At 33.9% G+C, this 25,433-nt stretch overlaps 1 protein-coding gene across 2 annotated transcripts in view; it reads left to right on the plus strand.

The window, feature by feature from the left end:
• Positions 1-25,433, plus strand: part of BIRC6 (baculoviral IAP repeat containing 6) — a 252,572-nt gene that overhangs the window by 154,311 nt on the left and 72,828 nt on the right. For both annotated transcript variants that reach the window (XM_008569149.1, XM_008569150.1), the window contains exons 54-61: positions 2,374-2,595; positions 3,570-4,350; positions 5,248-5,391; positions 5,965-6,094; positions 10,122-10,253; positions 11,157-11,324; positions 12,469-12,642; positions 14,324-14,520. In XM_008569149.1, coding sequence (XP_008567371.1) covers positions 2,374-2,595; positions 3,570-4,350; positions 5,248-5,391; positions 5,965-6,094; positions 10,122-10,253; positions 11,157-11,324; positions 12,469-12,642; positions 14,324-14,520 — 1,948 coding nt within the window. The remainder of the gene's footprint in view (positions 1-2,373; positions 2,596-3,569; positions 4,351-5,247; positions 5,392-5,964; positions 6,095-10,121; positions 10,254-11,156; positions 11,325-12,468; positions 12,643-14,323; positions 14,521-25,433) is intronic.

Here is a 25,433-nt window from a genome sequence, read left to right on the forward strand (position 1 = left end):
CTGTGATTGAATGTTACTTATAATACTTTCTCCTTAGATGGCCTTAGATGATCTCATGAGTTACGGGAATATTGTTATGTATTGTACATTTACCTATCTGCTTCACATGATGCAACTTTTAGAGATTTTCATGAACAATTAAACATAACTTATCACATATATGAACATATTTTAAGCAAATTTGAACTCACATAGAATTCTTCATCAATATTGCTTTTGAGGAACGCAATAGAATAAAATATATATTTTAAGTTAACCATGTAGTGATAGGATCGTTGGAAGGTAATGGTTTATAAAAATCATACTATCTTAGATAGTACTTACTAAATATGTAGGAATATCAAATATTGTGTCCCTAGTAGCTATGTGGACTGTTTTGGTAATGGCAGTAATGTTAATTCTAAATGATTACTTATTATTGATTATTTATAATAGTTTTTGATAGGTTTTCAGTAGACTCTCTATCCTTTTTTTCATGCTTCCTACCACAAAATGAAACATTATCATACCAAGTAAAAATTTAATGAGAACTCCAAGTATTTTTGAAACTTATTTTTGTTGATAAATTTTTGAGCCACTCCTTGGTGTTCTTCAGTTTTATGTATATCATCCATATCAAGAGAACCATATTTATAGAGTGTTGCTCTATAAATAATATAATTTCTGTGCTAAAGATTATTTCTTGAGTTATGTTATTTTAAAATTATTTTGATTACATTTAAAACGAAATCATTTAATGTTTTATTAACTTCTTACTTTATAAACTACTAACAAAATTATTAACTTTTTGGTGGGTACTTACTCATTTTATGAGTATTAATAACTGCTGTATGCCTGACATAGTGTTAGATATTAGAGAGACTAAGTTTATTGAGTCCTGCTTTGTCTCCCCAGGGGTGGGGAGACAGAGCAGTGTCACCACAAAGGAGGATATCAGACTTTGGGATTTGAGATGTGGTGCCAGGCAGTGAAGGCATTCTGGGGAAAATTATTACTTAATCATATATAATGTAATAACTTTTACTTATTTTTTACTGCTTCTGTCTTCTCGATTAAAAAGGTTTAAATCACATTTTCAGCAAATTATTTTCAGCATAATCTTCAAAATATTAAGCCTTTTACTTTATATAGACTATCTGATAAATATATTACATTTTAAAATAGATTGAATGCTTTTTGACAAACTGAATAACAACCTGTGCTATATTTGAGTTTGATGGTTAGTAGTGTTAAAATATATTTTTAAAATCACTGTTAAATATTTTTCCAGAACAAATTGCTTAAAAACTCTTAAGATTATTTAATTTTCAAACACTTTTGTAGTTTTTTTTCTTTATCATAAGGAGAAAATTAAACTTAGTTTTCTTGCTATAAAACTTTTCAAAAACAGTTATGTTTGTTGTTTTGAACTGACTAATGGCAAAACTGTTGGCTGCCATGCACTGAGAAAATAATACTTTTCCCTAATTGCTTTAACTTCCATCTCTTTCTCTGAATTTTCTTTCTTTTTTATCATACGACTTTGTAATTTTAAGAATCTTATCTTTCAGTTCTTCAGGGTAGAGAGAAAGATTATACTATTATATACCTTCCTACCCCTATTTCTTTTACCCTGATGCAAAGAATCTTATGGTATAAACTAGAAATTTTAAAGGTAACAAACCAAATATAAACACAGTGTTTTAAGAACTTGACAATAAATCTTACCCTATTCTTTGTTTTTATACAAATGCCAAAGAAGTATTACTTTAAAAAGTCTTTTATTCTCAACTCATGGTTCAAAATTGGATGTGTTTTACTGGTCTCTGGCACCACCATGTTGGGAGTGGTGTGGCACTTGGAAAAGTGTGTGGAGGGTATATCATATTGTCAGAATGAATAAGGGTGGGTGGCTGCTACTAGTATTTAATGCTCTGGATCCAACGATGTGAAACATACTAAATTTCATGAGACTCTGAACAATGAAGAATTAGCCCCAGATCACTGTTGTAAGTTGTGTGGATTTGCTGTAAGATGAAAAATAAATTTAGAGGAGAGAATGAGTTTTTTAAGCTGTGTATCCTGTAATTCTACAAATGTATATATTTTGTTATAAATGAGGTAAGAAGTAATCAATCCTTATTTACTGAGTCATAGTTGTGATATCTCAGACCTTTTGATCGGTTAAAACTGATAAGGTTACAGGAAAACTGGAACTACTGTGCCCCTGTTGCTTATAAATTAATTTTTTCTTCTGTTTTAGGTTAAAATGATCAAGAACAATTAATATATTATACTTATAAATACCTTGCTTAAGAGCAAAGATGCTATTTATCTTTATTAAATATTGGTTGTTACGTAACTGGTTATTTGAATTTATTTTCTTCTTTTAAGAATTCAGGCCTTGTTAAAATGGGTCAGTGATTCTGCAAGAGTGGCTGCCATGAAGAGAAGTGGCAGGATGAACTACATGTGCCCTAACTCGTCGACAATAGAGTATGGTCTTCTAATGCCATCTCCTTCTCATTTGCACTGTGTAGCAGCAATTCTATGGCATAGTTATGAACTGCTTGTAGAGTATGATTTACCAGCACTCCTGGACCGAGAGCTCTTTGAGTAAGTACGATTTATGAAATTCTTTTTCTTTTCCAGCACTAGATCACTTTAGGTTTTCATGTGATGAAACAGAGTATTTTACATATTTATTCGAATAAAAATAATATTTTAAAAGTAGTAAATACAATCAGGTATACTTTTGTGAAATGAAATGTCACACAAATTGTAATTTATCTTCATGTTTTAAGAAGATATATTAGCAATGCTGACTGCCTTTCTTACCTAGAATTGGAATGCTTAATGTAGGTGTTCATGGTGTTTATTCTCAGTTGCAAATTTACCCACCAGATTTTTTTTTTTATCTTTAATGTAGAACTGTGGAGGAAAAGTATAGCTACAAATTTTCAAAGACTTACTACTTTGTAGATTGTCTTTCTGACAGATAGTTTCCATTTACCTATAGTACTTCACCATACTCAGCTAAGACTTTGTTTAACTTACTGCTTACTAACTGGTAAATCTGTAGCAGAATATTATATTTATTCCTGAAGAGTTCCATGACTTATAAAAGGTAGGCCTTTTGTCCTCTAATCTGTCATCTTCATATTTGGCCCTGCCATTTAGCATAATCTATGACTTATTTGTGAACCTCACTAATAGTTTTTAATATGCAAACATGAATTTAAGCCATCAATCATGTCAAATTTAACCTAAACATTTCTTTGGTATAATTTTTTGTTGCTCCTTTACATGACTTTTTTGAGGTCACACAAAGAATGGTAGAGCCAGGTAGAATCATTTTAGTATAGGTACTTGATTTTTCTCTACTCATTAACCTAACTTCCAAGCCACCCTAAATTCTTAAATAATGTATATATCATAAACAGTCTTTCTGAAATCTTACATTACAGTGTCATTATTTAATGTCAAGTAAATTACAAATTTTTCGGTATAGATTGATTTCTAATAGAAATATTTGAATTGAGTTCTTTCTTGAAACCGTATTATTAACGTGGTATCTTTTATTTCCCTAGGTTACTTTTTAATTGGTCCATGTCTCTTCCCTGCAATATGGTTTTGAAGAAAGCTGTTGACAGTCTGCTTTGCTCCATGTGTCACATACACCCAAATTATTTTTCTTTGCTTATGGGCTGGATGGGAATTACCCCTCCTCCAGTGCAGTGTCATCACAGACTCTCCATGACAGATGATAGCAAAAAGCAGGATCTTAGTTCGTCTTTAACAGATGACTCTAAAAATGCACAAGCACCTCTCTCACTAACTGAATCACATTTGGCAACCCTTGCTTGTTCTTCTCAATCTCCAGAAGCTATCAAACAGTTACTAGACTCAGGTTTGCCTTCTCTTCTTGTGAGGAGTCTGGCTAGTTTCTGCTTTAGCCACATTTCTTACTCAGAAAGCATTGCTCAGTCAATAGATATTTCCCAGGACAAACTCAGGAGACATCATGTTCCACAACAATGTAATAAGATGCCTATCACAGCAGACCTGGTTGCTCCTATTCTTAGGTTTTTGACTGAAGTTGGCAATAGCCATATTATGAAAGATTGGCTTGGTGGTTCTGAAGTCAATCCACTATGGACAGCACTTCTGTTTTTATTATGTCACTCTGGATCCACTGCTGGAGGACATAATTTAGGTGCACAACAGACCAGTACAAGGTCAGCTTCTCTTTCTTCAGCTGCTACAGCAGGATTGACTACTCAACAGCGGACAGCAATTGAGAATGCAACGGTTGCATTCTTTCTGCAGTGCATTTCATGCCACCCTAATAATCAAAAGCTAATGGCACAGGTAAGAGAAGAAAACTTTTTTACGATTTGTTTGTCTTTTTAAATTACTAGTGGAATTAGGTAAGAAGCAGCCATGTATTAAGGCCAGGTGATGGTAAAGTTTCGGGGTAATTGTGTTTAAGGATCTAAATTTAAACCATAACTAAAAGTACTGATATCTCCTTCCTCCTCCCCTTAAAATATGCTGTCACATAAATCAGTTATTCTTTATAGTGAGATGATTGCAAATTCAATGGGGATTCTAGCTTGTAGAACACACACCCCTTCTTTTAAAAAACTTTATTAGTATCTAGAAGGATAACTGTCATAATTTTTATATAAAATATTGAATGAGTTAACGTTATTAAGAAGAGCAAGGTACTTTACTGCTTCTAGTAATTAATTATTGGGGAAATATCTCTGCTTAATATGCTTACTTAAAAGGAAATGCTTAAATTGAACTTCAACCAAGGGCACAATTAAGAATATATGAAAATTTGATTTGTGCCTCTGGGTAGTATGAATTCTTTGTGTAATATTATTTTCTGGCCTAATTATTATCTCTCAGTTTCTTACTAAGGCTTTGTTTTATATTTTTAATATACCTTTTTCATAATTTTTATTGTAACTACATTGATATTGACTTAAGTTAAAAATAAATTGGTTATGCTAGGTTTCATTATGTGAAAACTATTCAATAATAACTTCTCTTACCCTCAGAAATGTTCATTACAGTTCTAACGTTTTATCTGCTTCTGTATTCATCTATTTAAAGATGAAATAATTTGATCTTTAGTTGCTGATTTGATGTATTAAAATATACTTGTTAATCCACATTCATAATTTCCTGTTTATTCTTTAAAATAAATGAAAGATTTCTTTGCAGTTTTTTAACTTTTTAAATCTCTTACCTTGCCAGGTTCTCTGTGAACTATTTCAGACATCTCCTCAAAGAGCGAACCTTCCAACATCTGGGAACATTTCAGGGTTTATACGAAGATTATTTTTACAATTGATGCTGGAAGACGAGAAGGTGACAATGTTTCTTCAGTCTCCCTGTCCAGTGAGTATATGACACTTAAATTTTAATGATTAGCTGTGTGTGAACATATTTTATAATTTCATGTCACCGCTTGCAGTTGTCTCTATGTTCTAATTTCTTATATAGCAGACTGAAACTAGAACAACCTTAATACTTAATAGCAGGACTTAAATCTCTTTAGGATAAACACACACACACACGTACATATATACATACATACATAACAGAACTTAAATCTCTTTAGGATAAACACACATACACACACACACACACACACACGCACGCACGCACGCACACATACCCAGCCACCCACCCACCTACCCACCTACCCATACCCCCCACTGGAAATACCTCACCCTGCGTGGTATGATTTGATTTGAGGAAAAAGTGAAAGAACATTACGTACAATACTGCTAATGCAAAAGTTAACCAATAATTAAATCATATGGCAAACATGCCCCATTTAAAGAAATACATACTCTTTATATTTTGTATTCAATAAAATTATTAATTCATGTATGCTTTGAAATTGTTTCATAACGATATGTATTTCAAAAAGTCACTTCTTGATTTCTATGATTTCTTGATTTTCAGCTATACAAAGGTAGAATTAATGCTACTAGCCATGTCATCCAGCATCCAATGTATGGAGCAGGCCACAAGTTCCGTACTCTTCATTTGCCAGTCTCAACAACATTATCAGATGTTCTTGACAGAGTGTCAGGCAAGTCACATTTAAGTATTAATTTTTCTTTAACTTTATGGTAGATGTATATGGAATTTTCTTATTTTTTTATAACTTCATTTTACTGCATTCACTCACTCAGCAACCATTTAATGACTAGAAAAGGTCAAGACATTTTCACAGTTTGAAACATATAGAAGAAGCCAACCGAGTAGACAGAAATGTACAACATATTCAAGCACCTATTGTTCTTTTGCTGTAATGTGTGTTATGTGAAGTAATGACAAAATGGGCAGCTAGAAATGTGGACAAGCCATTGATAGAATTTTTCTGCAATAAACCATCTGGTCATTTTATAGTAGATAGGCTCACACTTTTTTTGGTGGGGGGAAGGTGGGGGTGGCTGGCCAGTACAGGGGTATAATTATAATTATAATTAAATATAATTTAATTATATTTAACTGTAAATATAATTAAATATATTTCTATCTAAATACCTAAGAGGAACACTTAAGTTTAAGGGAAGTTGTCAACTGAATAAAGAGTAGGAGTACCTCAGAAAAATGCTGGAGATGTCTGTTTATTAGTTGAAACTACAGATCTAAAGCTCAGAATATAATAGGGGGTTTAAAAGATGTGGGAATTTTTATTGTTTATAGATAGTGAGTTAAACCACATGAATGGATATGATTACAGTGAGAAAATAGGGTAGAAAAGATTCTTTTCCAGTTCAGTCACTGTATCTAACACAAGTTGTGTGTATAAAATTGTAATTTTTCCTACCTTTTTATAAGTTACACAATAAAATGTTAGAATATTATAAATGTATTAAAACACATTTTTTAAATTTGAAATTTATTTATTACAGCTAAACTATTTTGAGAATCTTATTTTAGAAGTTTTTTCCTGAAATTTTTCATTCTATATGATGAAGAAAATGAAAAATAAAAATTAATTACTTAAATTTATGGAGGAAATGAGGAGGAGTACTGAAGTCCAATTATTGATATTTCATGCAGTTTACTTGAAATGCAAAAGTATAGACATTTTACTACAAAATAACTGAAAGTTTAACATTTCTATTCGTATTTTACTATGCAAGAATGCTATTCTAAAACATCTTCAATCATTTAGAATATTTTACAAAATAATTCCCTTTATTAAAAACTAATTGCTTTGGATGTACACTACATAGAAACATTTATAATTTATGCTGAATTTAACCTCTATTTAGCATTTGTTTCTTTAAAGTTGGTTTATCATCTTTAGCCATATTTTATGATATATTTACATGTATGTTTATATTATTTCAGCATGTGTATAAACAAGTAATTCAAAAATATTTAAGCAGTGATTTTACCTATTTTCTATAGTTTTTGACAATATCGCTTTCAAATAATAAAGTTTATGTATTAGTTTTTTCCTTTTACAGATTTCTATCACTGATTTTAAACAATTTGATTCTTTTATACCTTGTAGTTTTCTTCCCATTTCTTATGATTTGAGCTTCTCAAATCTATGAGTTTATAGATTTCTTCAAATTTGGAATTTTGGGGCCATTATTCTAATATTTTCTCCTTCCCCTTCCTCCTCTCTTTTGGGGATTACAGTCACTCATATATCAGGCTACCAGAAGTTTTCATGTCACAGTTCACCAAAGTCCTGTTCTTTTTTCCCCCTCATTTTTTCTTTCTCTCTTCTTAAACTTTGAATAATTTCTATTGGTGTGTCTTGAAAATGATCTTTTCCTTTTCAGTGTCTAATCTGTTAGAAATTTTATTTCATTCTTTTTTTTAATATCTCCTTGTCCTTAAAAGTATATAAGCTTTCTTTTACGTTCTTGAGCTTATTGGTCAATCGGTGTTATTTTTCTCCTCATTATGGGTTGTATGTTCTTGCTTTTTTTATTTGCCTGAAAATTTTTATTGTATGCTAGACAGCGTGAGTTTTACTTTTTGGGGTGCTGGATATTTTCGTATTCTAAGTTTTTTTTTTTTTTTTTTTCTGAAATGTAGTTCTATTACTTGAAAACAGTTTTTTGCTTTTAGGACCTGTGTTTAAGCTTTGTTAGGTAGAGTCAGAGCAGCTTTTAATCTAAGGCAGAATTTACTGTAATGCTGGATATTTTCAATTTAAAATTTTAATTATAATGAATTTAACTTTATGTAGGTATAGTGTTTTAGAAAGAAAAATAGGGTACGAGATTAGAAAATGCACGTCTAGGGCTAAATTTGACCCCACTACTGAGGACTCTTCTAAGTACTCTGTTAGGAATCCGCTGGACATTGGGAACACAAAGTATTCTATCCCCCAGTTGAGACTCTGGTTGTTGCTTTTGCTACTTTTGGTAGTGCTTTCCCTGGCCTTTATGGTGTCCTCACATGTATACATACGTTTGTCAGTACACACTGAAGACTCAGAAGAGACTCTGCAAAGATCTCTGGAACTCTCTAAGCAAATCTGTTCTCCCAACAGTGTGTCCTATGAACTGCAACCTTTGTCCTCCTGAATTCCCAGCTCTGTATCCTCAACCTGGCGTGACACTTGGGTTATGCTGAACTGTGGCCTAGGGAACTCTGTTCATACAATAAGCTGGAGCAATCCTAGGGCTCACTTCATTTGTTTCCACACACCCAGTTTCTGAAAACTATTATTTCATAATATATTTTCCTAATTATTATTTATTTCAGGTGGGAAAGTAAATCTGGTCATTATGTTTCTTCTTGGCCAAAAGTGGAATTTCAAACCAGACCAGTTTTGAATAGGAAGTTGAGAAAAAATTTTCTTAGTAATATCTTTTAGTGTTTGAATACCATTTAGTTTTTAGATTTTATTTTTGAGATAACCAAGTGAATAAATGGAAATCAGTTGAACTTCTGATTGCACTATGTAAATTCTTATCCCCTTATTCTCTTTATGTGTTTTTCTTAACTGAATATCCTATTAGTTAATTTTGTGGATTTTTTATTACCTAAATATTTCACTCTGGATTGCTTGGTTTTGGTTAGAAAGTAAAATGCATTGTTAGTTACATTATACATTTATAATGTTTAAAAATTTTTTTTATTTCACAAACTAAAGATAATCAGTAGTTATCAGTACAAACCTCTATAAATTGAGATTAGTAGGATATTTTCAGATACTCAAAGAAAACTATAAAATGGGTGATATTGCAAAAGATGCTGTTTGTCTCAACCTTTTAACATAAAATACTTTCGGTCATGATTGTGTTAAAGTAAGAAATGTAAAGAGTATCTGTATCAATCATATTCACATAGTGAAACAAATTACTAATATCAAAACAGTTCATTCAGTCTTTGGTTTCTTTATGGCTGAATCACATTATTATATGGTCACCCATGTGTTATATGCTTTTTATTAGCATGCTATATGCCAACGTAATGAAAGAAATATTATTCAGAGAGTAATAACTGTCTGTGAAAGCCCTTAGTATTCATTTTTAAAGCAGTAGTGAAACACATTACTTTGTTATCTAAGATTTCTATTTCTTTCCTAAATAAAAAGAACAGGAAATCTCTATTACAGAAATTTGTTCCTTTATACTCCCATTTGTACTATGAGTAGAAGTCTTGTGTAATGTTTTGGAGTGAGTCCTGAGCTTGAGTATTTGCCATTTACAGGTTGTATCAGTAGCTTTTGTATCACTGTTTCCTCATTTTGAATATAATATACTTTCTTGATATTCAGTTTGGAAGTTCCAAATTAGATAGAGGTATCAAGCACATTGAAGTATGTCCAAAATAAAAAATGTTCTCATGCTAATGGTTTTCCATTGCTTCTAGAGGTAGTACTATTGTAATAAATAATACTTTCTAGAGATTGGAACTTAAATATCCTGGCTTAAGAAGCGTTGGCAAGTCTCTTTCATTGATATCAGCAATGATTGAACATCAGGCTTTACTTCATTGCATGTCTTCTACATTCCTTTATGTTGCCTCAATATTGGGAATAATGTTATCTTGTATAATCTTCCTTTGAAATATTTGTTGCTTCTCTTCTTAATGATTTAGAAAGGCAATATATTTTAGATAATATTTTTTTACAGATACTCCAAGTATCACAGCTAAGCTAATTAGTGAACAAAAAGATGACAAAGAAAAGAAAAACCATGAAGAGAAAGAAAAAGTTAAGGCAGAAAATGGATTTCAGGACAATTACAGTGTTGTTGTTGCCTCTGGTATGCTTTCTGTTTTTTATAATCTTGATTTTATCTGGGGTTCTATAAAATATAGCAATTTATATTTATAGGAACTTTATAGAATAAAATGTATTAATGTAAAATGTTGACTTAAAATGATGTTTTAATACTACATTTAAAAATATTGCACCAGAAATCTATTACCTCTTGGCAGTGAAATTATTAAATTTATTTTATGTTTGAAGCTTACTGTATTTCATCAGGTATTGAACATGTGTGAATAGTTTAGATATTTCATTTAAGCTTGATAGTTTACCCTTAACTCAGGGTGAATTACACCCTTACAAAGTCATTAAATGCTAAAAAATTTTTGTGTAACTGCCTTGTTTTAAAAAAAGCAAAAACAAAATGAAAAAGTATTGATTAGTTTTCTTTTATAATGCGTTCATCGCATAAAATTAGGAAATAAAAATAATTTAAAAATTGGTTGAACAATGAGTTTTCAATGTTAGGTTCCAGAAGAAGTTAAAAAAAGCAGGTGTATCTGATACTTTTGGAGGTTTTTTTCTTAACACAGGTGAGGTGATTTTAGTTGAAAAGAGAATGCTCAGTCCAGATTACCTTACTCCTTAGGAGACTTCTGTATTGATATAATCTCTCAAAGAAAAATTAAGAACACAGGATTTCTTACATATATTTGTGCAAAACTGCTTTCAACTAAATGAATGGTTGTCCTTCTTACTTTCTTGGAAAATAATTACACATACAAAGCCAAAATTATTGTTTCTCTGGAAGGACAAATAGAATTGTGAGATTAGATATTAGCTTAGAAGAAACATTTCTATGTTTTGGTATTACCTAGGAATGTGTGCTTTTTAAAAGTATTTGAGAAACACACTTTTACTTATTATTGTGTTGGTTATATAGAATCTTTTCTTTTAGGGCTGAAATCCCAGTCTAAACGTGCTGTGTCAGCTACACCACCTCGCCCACCATCCAGAAGGGGGAGATCAATACCCGATAAAATAGGAAGCACTTCCTCAGGAGCAGATGCTGCCAACAAAATTATTACCGTCCCAGTGTTTCACCTGTTTCACAAACTCTTGGCAGGTAATGTTCACAATGGATAAACATCAAAGAACTTTTAATGATCTTACAACTATAAAAATCAGATGCACGATCAACAGAATGTATTTGATTAGGTGCAATTGATGAGATAAATGAGTTAGTGAGACTTTCTCCATACAGTTCATTCCAAGGAAAGTGAGAGCAAAAAACGAGTACCTATTACATTTTTAAAATGCTATCAAGCCACATATTTCCACTTTACTGGTTTCCTAAATTTTGCTGTCAATATGCCATAAAATGATTGATAAAGTAAATGTTTAGAAACTTTATGGCAAGTTATGTAGAAAGCAATGTGAGGCAAATTTTGTAGGACTACTTATAGCAGTGAAGTTTTTATAAACCACTGGTGGTTAACCAATATGTTCTTCCCAGCTAAAGCAATTTGACCCATATACTTTCCGTTTGGCCAGGTGATATCCATTTTATTACCGTTTTTGTGCCGTATTATTATAGTCAAATTGCTAACTGACTTTGGATGGATTTCCCTTCTTAGCTTTACATTGTCAACTTAAAGCAAAAGTCAACTATGGCTGGTGGGTTGGATACCATTTATTGCAAATAAAGTTTTATTGGAATATAACTATGCCTATTTATTAATGTATTGTCCATAGCTGGTTTTCTGCTATAATGGTAGAGTTTCTAGTTGCCAAAGAAGCTAGACATATGGCCCCTACAGCTTAAAATCCTTATTATCTGGCCCTTTATGGAAAAAAATTTGCCACCCCCAGATTTATAGGAATGTCTGTTCCTTAGTTTTTTTTTTTTTTGTCTTTTGTCTTTTTTCCGTGTCCGGCAGTATGTGGGATCCGAACCCTCGGGCGGGAGCGCTGCCGTGCTTCCCAAGCGGCGCACTATCCAGTGCGCCACCGGGCCGGCCCTCTGTTCCTTAGTTTTTCTTTTGCTGGTGATTTTCTACTTTGACACTTTCTACAGACATTATTGTTCACATATATCAGAAATAAATTCAATATTTGTAAACTTTGCAATAGCTGATTTTAAATTGTTTTGAAATTGGTGTCAAATTCTTGCCTGTAGTTTAGTAAAAACAGTAAGTAATTAAGTCAATTGAACCAAGTAAATGTCTCCCTCTTGTATTTCATATTTAACTTAGTTATGTCATTTTTAGGCCAGCCACTGCCAGCTGAAATGACACTTGCCCAGCTTTTAACTCTCCTGTATGATCGAAAACTTCCTCAAGGTTACCGTTCAATAGATCTGACTGTTAAATTGGGATCAAGAGTTATCACAGACCCAAGTCTGTCAAAAACAGATTCTTTTAAAAGACTACATCCTGAAAAAGGTATGCACATGATACTACTTTAAAGATTACAGTTTGTTGTACAAGGAGATGGGATTTCTATAGCTAATGACTTAATTGACCTGTGTTTTTATTATATTAAGTTAACAAGATGTCATTTTTCTTTATGATTGAGTTATTTGTAAATATAAGAAATCGCTATTATTTCCTTTAGAAATTAAGTCGTGCATGTGCTTTAATTTCTAACAATATTCCTGTGATAGCTATGTGAATTGTCATTTTATAATCAAAATGATAACCGCATTTTACAATTTACAATTTATTGATAATCTATATTGAGTGGTACTTCATGCTCATAAACATTTTTCTTCATACAGAATTGGGATTATACATTTTCCTTTTTTTTAATTTTTTACTTATATGTCCCATTAAATTTTTTTTTTTTTTTTTTTGTCTTTTTGTCTTTTTCCGTGTCTGGCAACGGATCGCAACCCTCAGTGTTGCCCCCGTACTGGACCGGGGACCGGCAACAGGACTGCAACCCTCGGTGCTGCCCCCGTGCCTCGCTCAGCCAGTGAGCGGGAACTGGTCCGTATGTGGGATCCGAACCCTCGGGCGGGAGCGCCTCCGCGCTTCCCAAGCGGCGCACTATCCATAGCGCCACCGGGCCGGCCCCCCCATTAAATATTTTTAAATGTGCATCTTTTATTGCCTGTTTTTTTTTTTTGTTTTTTTTTATATGGGTATTACAATTTTATCTGTTCCCCAATTGTGGAAATATTCTGGTTGTTTCTGATTTTTTCACTACTATAAGTGCTATTTAAGTAATCATTATCATAGTGTGAATATGATATCATCTTAAACTTTCAATTTTTCACGTGATTAAAGTTCAACTTTTAGTTGTTGGCCTTTTGTGTTTTTTTTTTTTTTTTTTGAGACCGGCCGCACCACGCTCAGCCAGTGAGCGCACTAGCCATCCCTATATAGGATCCGAACCCGCGGTGAGAGCGCTACTGCGCTCCCAGCGCCGCACTCTCCCGAGTGCGCCATGGGCCCAGCCCTAGTTGTTGGCCTTTTGTATGCCTCATTAATTTTAGTATATTTCCTTTGCCTAATTTTTCAGCAGGATTTTTGTTGTTGTTGTTTTTTTAATATTTATAAGGTCTGGTTATGGGTTGAACATACTAACCTTGTAATTTTCCTTAGTGAGTAATTGAAAGTTAAACCACTATGGCATAATTTTTAGTTTTCAGTAAGAGAAGTCTTCATCATTATTAAACTTTTCCTAATTGTATACTTTAGAGCATAATGTATGTATATTATTTGCTATGAGTCTTTCTCAAGGACTTACTTATTTAACATAGACTATAAAGTACAAATATACCCAAAAGGGTAATATTTCTCAAACTTCAGAATGCTTATGAATTACCTACAGAACCTTGTTAAAATGCAAATTGTTGTTCAGTAGGTCTGGGGTGGAAATAAGCTCTCAGGTGATGCCCACGAACAAGTCAAGGAGCAAGACCATAGAAGGCAATATCGGAAGTCATTTAAAGGTTATTGTAACATCTAGCCATAATACAGCTGTATCTGAATAACTGATGATATTTATACTCTTTTGTTGAGTAGATAGAAGGCAACAGTATCTGCTTTTGTAAGTGAAAGAGCATTACAAAAATAAATCCTTCGTTACCTGTTCAGTTGTTTGTAATTTGTTGTCTAGATCATGGAGATTTACTTGGTAGCTGTCCAGAAGATGAGGCTCTGACTCCAAGTGATGAGTGTATGGATGGGATATTGGATGAATCTTTACTTGAAACGTGTCCCATTCAGTCTCCATTACAAGTTTTTGCAGGAATGGGTGGACTGGCTCTTATCGCAGAAAGACTACCCATGCTATATCCAGAAGTAATTCAACAGGTAAGATTCCTAATTCAACATGTCACTCCATAGCAAAGCCCTTTATTCTGTTTTTGTTTGATTGGTTTGGTTTGGTGGCTGGCTGATACATGGATCAAACCCTTGACCTTGGTATTATGCTTTGTTTTTTTTTTAACTTACTTGCATTAACCTTTTAGAAGTACCCTTACCTTTACAATCTGAGCATTGTATAAATCTTTCAAAGGTCTTCCTGTACAGAGTTTGATGAGAAGTTACTTGGTACTGAAGTAACATTGAAGACTAAGCACAAACTTGTCACACTGTAGCATTTATTCTAATTTCATGGTTGTCACACTAATATTCTCATTTCTCTGCTTATTTAGGTGTGATATTTATTATGGGTATTATTGGACATGGGAGAGTAAAAGTGTATACTGCTACCAAATATGTCTTTCTGTTTAACTTTTGTTCCTGTTTTGGGTACCTTTTCCATTTTAGGTAGTTTAAAAGACATTTTAATTTAACCCGTTCACATGTCCATTAATGTTGCTGTTACTGATGTATGTGCTTTGCATGCTCTTTTCTTCTTTTATTAATGGTGGGGGATTGTGGTGCATGGAGAGATGGGAATATGAAGCACTTCATGTTTGAATGAAATAGGGGGATTACTCTCTGCACGAACTTAGTGTGCTTGTATACATGTCTATATTAGTGTCCTAGAGCATTTGTAACAAAGTAGCACAAACTGGGTGGCTTAAAACTACAGAAATTTATTCTCTACAGTTAGGGAGCTGTAAGTCTGAAATTAAGGTGTCAGCAGGGTCATGCTTCCTCAGAAGGCTCCAAGGAATAATCCTTCTTTGCCTCTTCCCAGCTTCTGGTGCTTGCCCTGTAGTTCTTGGTATTCATTGGTTTGTAGCTGCATCACTCCAGTGTCTGCCTACATCTTCATCCCTATGTGTATCTGTGTGTGTCTTTATCTCCCTCTCCTTATAAAGACACCAGTCATTGGATTTAGGGTCCCCCAAAGCAGTATGACCTCATCTTAACCTGATTACATCTGCAAAGATCCTGTTTCCAAATACATTCACGGGTACTGGTGGTTATGACTTGAGCATATCTTTTTGGGGGACAAAATTCAACCTGCAACAATAGGTATTCAGTAAATGGTTATTTTAAAAGTTTGATATTTTGATTTTAAGATAATATAACCATCTTATAAAGTGATTGGCACAGAAAGATGTGAGTAAAATTTAATTTTTTACTGGAAAAAATAATTATGTTATTAGTCAAAAGTTTGAAGCATCTTAGTATGCAGTTCTGTGAAAACAAACAAACAAAACTTTGAAGCAGAGAAGACTCCAACATTCTCAAGATTATCATTGCTCAATGAAAATGATTTTTCTAATTCAGTATTCAGTATGGTTTAGTATATTGATTGGTACCTGGAAGTCGGGTGCAAAAAATGTGTAAGTGACTTTGGAATTGGGTACTTGGCAGAGTGTGGAAGAAATTTGAGTAGCATGATTTTGTGTGTGTGTGTGTGTGTGTGTGTGTGTGTTTTTTCCTTTTTGTCTTTTTTCGTGTCCGGCAACGGATCGCAACCCTCAGTGTCGCACCCGTACTGGACCGGGACCGGCAACGGGATCACAACCCTCGGTGCTGCGCCCGCACCTCGCTCAGCCAGTGAGCGGCCGGTCAGTATGTGGGATCCGAACCCTCGGTGGGAGCACCACCGCACTCCCAAGCGGCGCACTGTAGCAGTGCGCCACCGGGCTGCCCGAGTAGCATGATTTTAAAAAAATAAAATAAAATCCTAGATTGCCTTAACCAGATTGTTAGTAGAAATAATGCTGGTAAAGCCTCTGCCAGTTAGGGCTTAGAAGGAAGTGAGGTTCACAATAGAGATAAGCAGACTTTGTAGATAATGCTTGTTGAAAGTGCTAGTAATGAGGTTTAGAAGGAAATGAGGAACATGTTATTGGAAACTGGAGGAAAAGGAATCTTTGTCATATGGTGGCAAAACCCTAGCTCATTTGTGTCCTAAATGTGGAAAGCAGCACTTGTAAGTGATGAACTTGGATATTTAGCTGAGATTTCCAAGCAAAATGGTGAAGGTACAACCTATTTTCTTCTTGCTGCATATAGTAAAATGTGAGAGGAAAGAGGTAAGTTGAGAGAAGGACTGTTAAACCAGCAGCAACCAACAGTTGACAATTTGGGAAATTCTCAGCCTATCCACATCACAGAAAGTTTCCCAAGCCATTGTAAAATTAAAACCTCAGTCCAAAATTCAAGAAGCTCTGTAAACCCCAAGCAGGGTGTTCATGCCTGGGAATATCATGGTAAAAGTGCCTGCAAACAAAGACAATGAGAAAATCTTGACACCAGTGGAGAAAGAAGTGTCCTATTATTTTCAAAATGGCAACAATAACACTGACAACTGACCTTTCAGCAGAAACCATGGAAGCCAGGGAATTACATTTTTAAAATGCTAGAACAAAACAAAATCTGTCATCCTAGAATTTTATAACTAGTGAAGAAAATTTGCTACAATTCCTCATAACACGCCCCTACTCCCAACCCCCCGGCAAATCAGTATTGGCAGAATAACAGGTATGGGATTCACTCTCTTGTATTTATAATTATAAACTCTAGGCAAAATATATTAAAAAGAATTATTTAAAGGCTTTGGAGAGTGACCAGAAGTAGGTAGAAATTGGGGAGGATTTAAACAGGGGAAGAATAGAATCACATTGGGTGATATTAGTGTCTATACAGCTTCTCTCCTGAGAGCACTCCAGTCTCTGTGGGGTGGGACAGGTAGAAATCAAGCATAAGCTGCAGTTCTATTGGCTGGAGTTTGATTCTTCCATACCCACTGGAAATTGAATAGGGAGGAATTTAGAAAAGAGGGAGCCACAGATGGGAAGGTCCAAATTTTGTACATAAATTCCTGCACATCTTTAGCTGGCTCCAGAGTTATGTGTACATAGGAGTTTTGAGGGCATTCAAGAGCTGGAAGTCTGAAGGAGCTGTGCAGAGATTTCAGCTTCTCTCTATCACAGTGAAGACAGAATTTGCTGTTTTGGTCCTGCTGAGTTAGAGATAAAAATCTTGTGTTTTCCTTTGGAATTCCAAATGGGTACATATTAAGTAAAGACTATATCCCAGTAATAAAGGATTCTCTTGAGAACTAAGGGCAAAACCAAAATAATCTCTCCTAATAAATTAAAAAGCCTTTATAAGTTGAGGGTGATCCACCAGTAATTTAACTATTTGCTAAAGCAAAACTAAACACACTCCAGGGAAGATTCTAGAATCAAAAGTTAATACAACATCAACAATGTGCGGTAAATAATAAATTACTAGCCATGCAAAGAAATGAGGAAATGTGACCCAGAGTCCACAATAAAATCAGTCAGTGCAACCGATATGTGAGAATTATCATTATCAGACAAATATTTTGAAATAATTATGATGAATCTGTGAAGACTCTACTTAAATCCAACAATATCTATATTTATATTAAATGTAAGTATACTAAATACTCCATTTAAAAGCAAAAAATTTTCAGAATGGATAAAAAAGCAAAGCCCAAGTATATGCTGTTTGCAAAAAAAAGATGCACTTGAAAGTGTAAGAAAACTGATGTGCCTATTCTAATATTTAACACAAAGTAGACATATAGACAAGATGTGTAAGAAATAATGAGGGTTATTAAATCACTATGAAAGGATTAATTTGGAAGAAGTTATAACTATCTTAAATGTGTGTGCATTTAATAATGTCTCAAAGTACATGAAGCAGAAATTGATAGAACTGAAGGAAGAATTGGGCAGATCTACAACTCAGTTATAGATTATAACATTTATCTCTCAGTAATTGAAACCAGCATAAGTAAGTATGTAGAAGTTGTGGGGGGAAAAAACAAAACTTCTATATGAACCTAGCTGACATTTATAGAACACAGCATTTGCCAACTACAGGATACACTTTGTTTTCAAATATATGTAGAATTCTCACCAAGGTATACAATATGCTAGGCTATAAGACAAGTCTTAGTAAATTCAAAAGCATTGAAATCAAACCAAATATATTCTCTGCCCATGACAGAATTAAATTAGAAATCGGTTGCAATAAGATATCTAGAAAACCTCAAATATTGTTAAACCAAGCAGTGCAGTTCTAAATAATATGTGGATGGAAGAAGATAACACAAAAGATATTACAATATATTTCAAAATGATAATGAAAACAATGTGAAATGTAGCTACAGCAGTGTACAGAGAGAAATTTTATAACATTAAATGCGTATAATTAAAGAATAGTTTCAATATCAGTGATAAAAGCTTTTACCCTAAGAAGCTAGAAAAAGGATTAAATAAACCCAAAATAAGAAGGAACGATTAAAAGTTAAGAGCCAGAATCAATTAAGTGCAAAACAAACACAAAGAAAAGCAAGAAAGCCAAACATTTTGCTCTTTGAAAATTTCAATACAATTGATAGACCCCTATCAAAACTTAAAGAAAAAAGAGTAAAACCACATAAATCAGCCGTATCACAAATGATAGGAAACACATTATTATAGTTTGTACAGAATACAATAATAATAAGGCACTATTATAACCAACTTTATGTCAGCAAACTTGACAACTTAGATATAATAGATAAATTTCTTGAAAAATACAACTTACCAAAACTAGCACAAGTGTATGTGTATGTATGTGTGTACACATATACAGAATTGTAATCAAACATATGCATTTTTTAGTTTTAGTTCTTAATCACCACGGCTATGATTTTGAAATCACATTAATCCCATGTTTCTCCAGTTCAAACTAAAACCCATTTTTGTCATTACTCTAGAGCATTTGACTATTTGAGAAAATATCCTGTCTTTTCAATCATATGTAATAGTAGCATATGTGAGTATCAGAATTAAAGAAAAGACATCAAATGGCTGGAATATCATAATTCCTAAAAGTCTCTGACATAAATCACATTCTTTCATTGAATTTAGAATAATTTTCTTCTATTATTTGTGTTTCAGTCATTATCCAGTATGAACAGGTTCTTAATAGAATTTTTTCTTTGGGAAATTGAGCTGTTTTATCCTAGTGTATCAGAAATATATATCTTTGTTGTTAATTGAGCAAAAGTACATTTTTCATACCTTTTTAATTTTGGCTTTTTAAAATGTGAATTAATACATATAGGTATATATAATATAATGTATATATAAATGGTTTAAAAAGTTAAACAAATCCATCTTTATACTAATAGCCTAAAAAAGTAGTTTGAATAATCATACCTTTGACATTTACATAAATATCATTTTATATTCTTCTACAATTTTCTTCTTTTGTTGAACCAGTCATGAAATTAATCTTTGTTGATGCCTGAACCTGTACTACACTCATTTATACTGTTCTAATATACTGTATTATATAACTATACCATAGTATATTTATCAGTCTTAATGTTGACTACCATTTTTATTATTTTTTTTGTTGAAACATAATTGATTTTAGTTATCTGTGGGGAACAGAGTTGAATATCAGTATCTGTGTGCAATATGTGATGCTCAAATCAAGATAATAAGTATATTCAGCATTACACAACATAATCATTTTTTGTGGCCCTTTACCAATTTCGCACTAATCTCTCCCCCTCCCCCTTTCCCACCTCTGGTTGCCTTAGTTCTGTTCCTCCTTTTGAAAGTTCAGTGAATTACTGTGATTGATGATTCATTCATTCTTTCTTTCTTTCCTTATTTTAGCTACCATTTATGAGTGAGGACATGCAATATTTCTCTCTCTGTGCCTGGCTTATTTTACTAAATGTAATTTTCTCTAAGTTCATCCATGTTGTTGCAAATGGCAGAATTTCATTCTTTTTAATGGCAGGGTAGTATTCCATTGTGTACATATACCACATTTTCCTTTTTCAGTTGTCCATCCATGGACGTTTAGGTTGGTTCCAACTCTTGGCTATTGCATATAGAGCTACAGTAAACATGGGAGTATAATTATCTCTTCAATGTGATGATTTCCATTCCTTTGGGTATACACCCAACAGTGGGATTGCTGGATCATATGGCAGTTCTATCTGTAGTTGTTTGAGGAACCTCCATACTGTTTTCCGTAATGGCTACACTAATTTACAGTCCCACCAACAGTGTAGGAGGGTTCTCCTTTCTCTGCATCCTTGCTAGCATTTGTTATATTCTCTGTCTTTTTGGTAATAGCCAGTCTGACTGGGGTGAGATATCTTAATGTGGTTTTTGATTTGCATTTCCCAGATGGTTAATGATGTCAAGGATTTTTTCATGTGTCCATAGGCCATTTGTGTATCTTCCTTTGAGAATTGTCTATTCAGCTCCTTTGCCCATTTTTTAATTGGATTACTTGTGTTTTTACTGTTAAGTTGTTTGAGTTTCTTGTGTATTCTTGATATCAACCCCTTGTTGGATGCATAGTTAGCAAATATTTTCTCTGATTCTATAGGTTGTCTTTTCACTCTGTTAATTATTTCTTTTACTTTGCAGAAGCTTTTTAGTTTGATACAATCCTATTTGTTTATTTTTCCTTTTGTTGCCTCTGCTTTGGGGGTCTTATTCATAAAGTCATTGCCCAGTCCTACTTCCTGAAGAGTTTCCCTATGTTTTCTTTTAGGAGTTTTACACTTTGAGGTGTTATATTTAAGTCTTTAATCCATTTTGAGTTGGTTTTAGTATATGGCAAGAGGTACAGGTTGAATTTCATTCTTCTACATATGGATGTCCAGTTTTCCCAACACCATTTATTGATTAGGTAGTCTTTTCGCCAATATATGTTCTTGTTGCCTTTGTCAAAGATCGGTTGGCTGTAAGTATGTGGGTTGATTTCTGGCTTCTCTATTCTGTTCCGTTAGTCTGAGTGTTTGTTTGTATGCCAGTACCATGTTGTTTTGGTTATTACAGATTTGTTGTATAATTTGAAGTAAGGTAAGTGTTATGCCTCCATCTTTGTGTGTGTGTGTTTGTTTTGCTCAGAATTGTTTTGGCTATTCAGGGTCTTTTGTTGTTCCATATGAATGTTAGGATTGTTTTTCTCTTTTTGTGAAGAATGTCACTGGTATTTTGGTGGGGATTGCATTGAATCCATAGATTGCTTTGGGTAGTATGGACATTTTCACAGTGCTAGTTCTTACAATCCAAGAGCATGGAATGTCTTTCCATCTTTTTGTGTCCTGTAATTTCTTTCCGCAGTGTTGTGTAGTTCTTGCAGTAGAGATCTTTCACCTCCTTGGTTAAATTTATTTCTAGGTATTTTAATTTTTGGTGACTATTGTAAATGGGCTTGCTTTCTTTTTCTGCTAGTTGTTATTGAAGTATAAAAATGCTACTGATTTTCACATTTTGATTTTTTGTATCCTGCAACTTTACTGAAATCATGTATCAGCTGTAAGAGTTTTTTTGTAGAGTCTTTAGGTTTTCTGCATGTAGGATGCCCTTTGTTTCTTTGTCCTGACTGTGCTGGCTAGTACTTCCAGTACTGTGATAAATAGAAGTGGTAAGAGTGGGCATCGTGTCTTGTTCCTGTTCTTAAGGGAAAAGCTTAAGGATGGTATTGGAGGGTGGGTTTGTTATATATGGCTTTTATTGTATTGAAGTACTTTGCTTCTATACCTAATTTGCTGAGAGTCTTTATTGTGAAGAGATGTTGAATTCTGTCAAATGCTTTTTCTGCATCTATTGAGATAATCATATGGTTTTTGTCCCTGGTTTTGTTGATATGGTGTATCACATTTATTGACTTGCATATGTTGAACCATCCTGGCGTCCCTGGGATAAATCACACTTGGTCATGGTGTATGATTTTTTTGATGTGTTGCTATATTCTGTTCACTAATATTTTGTTGAGGATTTTTGTATCTGTGTTCATCGGAGGTATTGGCCTGTAGTTTTCTTTGTTGTATCTTTATCTGGTTTTGATATCAGGGTGATGCTGGCCTTGTAGAATGAGTTTGGGAGAATGGCCTTTGTTTCAGTTTTTTGGAATAGTTTGAAGAGAATTGGTATTAATTCCTCTTTAAAGGTTTGGTAGAATTCAGGAGTAAAGCCATCCATTCCTGGACTTTTCTTTGTCAGAAGACTGCTGATTGTTGCTTTAATCTCATTGCTTGTTATTTTTCTATTGAGGTTTTCTATGTCTTCTTCATTCAGTCTTGGTGATTTGTATATATTCAGAAAACTAACCATTTCCTCCAGGTTTTCAAATTTGTTGGCATATAGTTGTTTATAAAATCCTCTACTGATTATTTATATTTCTGTCATATCAGATATAATGTCTCCTTTTTCATTTCTGATTTTTGTTTTTTGGGTCTTCTCTCTTATTTTAGTTAGCCTAGCTAATGGTTTGTCTATTTTGTTTATCTTCTCAAAAAAACAACTTTTTGTTTCATTAATCTTTTATATCTTTTTTGGGCCTTTACTTCATTTTCTTCTGCTCTGATCTTAATTATTTCTTTCTTTCTACTAATCTTGGGATTGTATTGTTCTTGTTTTTGTAGTTCTTTGAAGTGTTGTGTTAGGGTACTTGAAATCTTTCTGTTCTTTTGATGTGTGTGTTTTTGCAGTAAACACCCCTCTTAGTACTGCTTTTGTTGTATCCCACAGGTTTTGTTATGATGTGTCTTTATTTTCATTAGTTTCAAAATATTTTTTAATATGGTAAGATATAGTTTCTTTCTCTTTCTCGTTTGCATTTTTGTTCTACCAGTGGTTTTGTTCTTGTGTATTCATGGTAATAATTATCATTTTTCGGATTCCAGATGGAGGACTCCCTTGAGGATTTCTTCTAGGGCTGGTTATTTGGTGGTGAACTCCTGCAGTTTTTGTTTGTCTGGGAAACATGATTTCTCCCTCATTTCTGAAAGATAGCCTTGCTGGGTACAGTATTCTTGGCTGGCATGACTAGCATTTTGATTTGGCTATAATGAAAAAAGTTGTTGTGAAGAATTGTGTACATGTCTTATTATGACAGACAGTTTTGCCAGTGATAGTGGTTTTATTTTTGAATTTCTGAGTTTGAGTGTCTTTCACATTTCATCTTGTTAAAGAATGTTCATGTTATAAATCAAGATCTTTTTGTATTTGCTTTCTTTTTACTTTCAATGTATTTATTTTATTTTATGGCATTGTTAGAAATAATCTTTAACAAAATTGAATGATATGTCTATAATAAAGTACTATTTCTGTATTATATAGGCACTTTTCTGCTAAGCATTCTTTTTGTGAAGCATAAAATAACAAATATAAAAGTACTTTAAAGGGCCGGCCGGGGGGCCGGCCTGGTGGCGCACTGCAATAGTGCGCCGCTTGGGAAGCGCGGCGGCGCTCCCGCCGAGGGTTCGGATCCCACATACAGACCGGTTCCCGCTCACTGGCTGAGCGAGGCGCGGGAGCAACGCCGAGGGTTGCGATCCCGTTGCCGATCCCGGTCCGGTACGGGGGCGACACTGAGGGTTGTGATCCGTTGCCGGACACGGAAAAAGACAAAAAAAAAAAAAAGGGGGGGGGGGGCCGGCCTGTGGCTCACTTGGGAGAGTGTGGTGCTGATAACACCAAGGCCACAGGATCAGATCCCTGTATTGGGATGGCCGGTTAGCTCATTTCGGAGAGCATGGTGCTGACAACACCAAGTCAAGGGTTAAGATCCCCTTACCGGTCATCTTTTTGAATGAATGAATGGAATGAATGAATGAATGAATGAATGAATGAATGAATGAATGAACGAACGAACGAACGAACGAACGAACGAACGAACGAACGAACGAACGAAAATAAATAAATAAATAAATAAATAAAAGTACTTTAAAAGTTAACCCGAATAAGATTATCAGAATAGGTTTAACTCCTAAGTGAAAAGTTCCTTTGGGCTATTTCATAATGTCTCATATTTGTCTAAAACTCAGTGGTCAGACCAGGCTGGCATCAAAATAGCAACTGTTTTATTCAGTATATATGTGTATCTAGTGTAGGTGTAGATTCTACATATATATGTTTCCTTAGGAATGACTCTTAAATGTCTTGCTTCAGTAGACTGATATGAGACTCTGTGGGGCCATTTTTAAATGAATGGTGAGAGAGCTCTGTGGTTAGCTTACCATTCATTAAATTGTATGTTTGAGTGTGGAACTTCTAATTAGTATTTAGTAAAGTATATTATTCATGGCCAAGCAAGAGAAATAGAAACTTTCCATTTTGTATGAAAATCTTCTATGGGAACCATGCTCAGAATTGGAATATTTCTTTGCATTATTAAGATTAAATTATAGACATGATGCTCCTTTACTCCTAAGTGTAAGGACCTTTTTTTATATAACCATAGTACAACTGTCAAAATTAGAAGTTGACATTGATGTGGTAATATAAACAGCAGATATTATTCAGTTATTCTAATTGTCCTACTGATATTCTTCAGGACTTATCTTTCACGGCCTTGTGATTTTTGAAGAGTACATGCTAGAAATTTTGTCTGTATATGCACTCACACATATGTGTATATACATGTATTTCCTAGATACGTTTCCTGATAGGGCATGGAAGCAGATTCTCCCTAGTGATGTGTGCATACCTATCTCCCATATCTTCCTTTTTAAATACAATTCTCGGGGCCGGCCCGGTGGCTCACTCGGGAGAGTGCGGTGCTGATAACACCAAGGCCCCGGGTTCGGATCCCATATAGGGATGGCCGGTTCGCTCACTGGCTGGGCGTGGTGCTGACAACACCAAGTCAAGAGTTAAGATCCCCTTACCGGTCATCTTTAAAAAAATAAATAAATAAATAAATAAATACAATTCTCCACTAGAATAAATCAGGGCTCCGTGTAGAAATTCTAGGTTTGGGGAAAAGAATGTACAAGGTGAGCCTAGAATGTCTCACTGTGCTAGAAAATAAGGAAA

The sequence above is a fragment of the Galeopterus variegatus genome, unplaced genomic scaffold (assembly GCF_000696425.1).
Source record: "Galeopterus variegatus unplaced genomic scaffold, G_variegatus-3.0.2 Scaffold468, whole genome shotgun sequence".
Taxonomy (NCBI): Eukaryota; Metazoa; Chordata; class Mammalia; order Dermoptera; family Cynocephalidae; genus Galeopterus; species Galeopterus variegatus.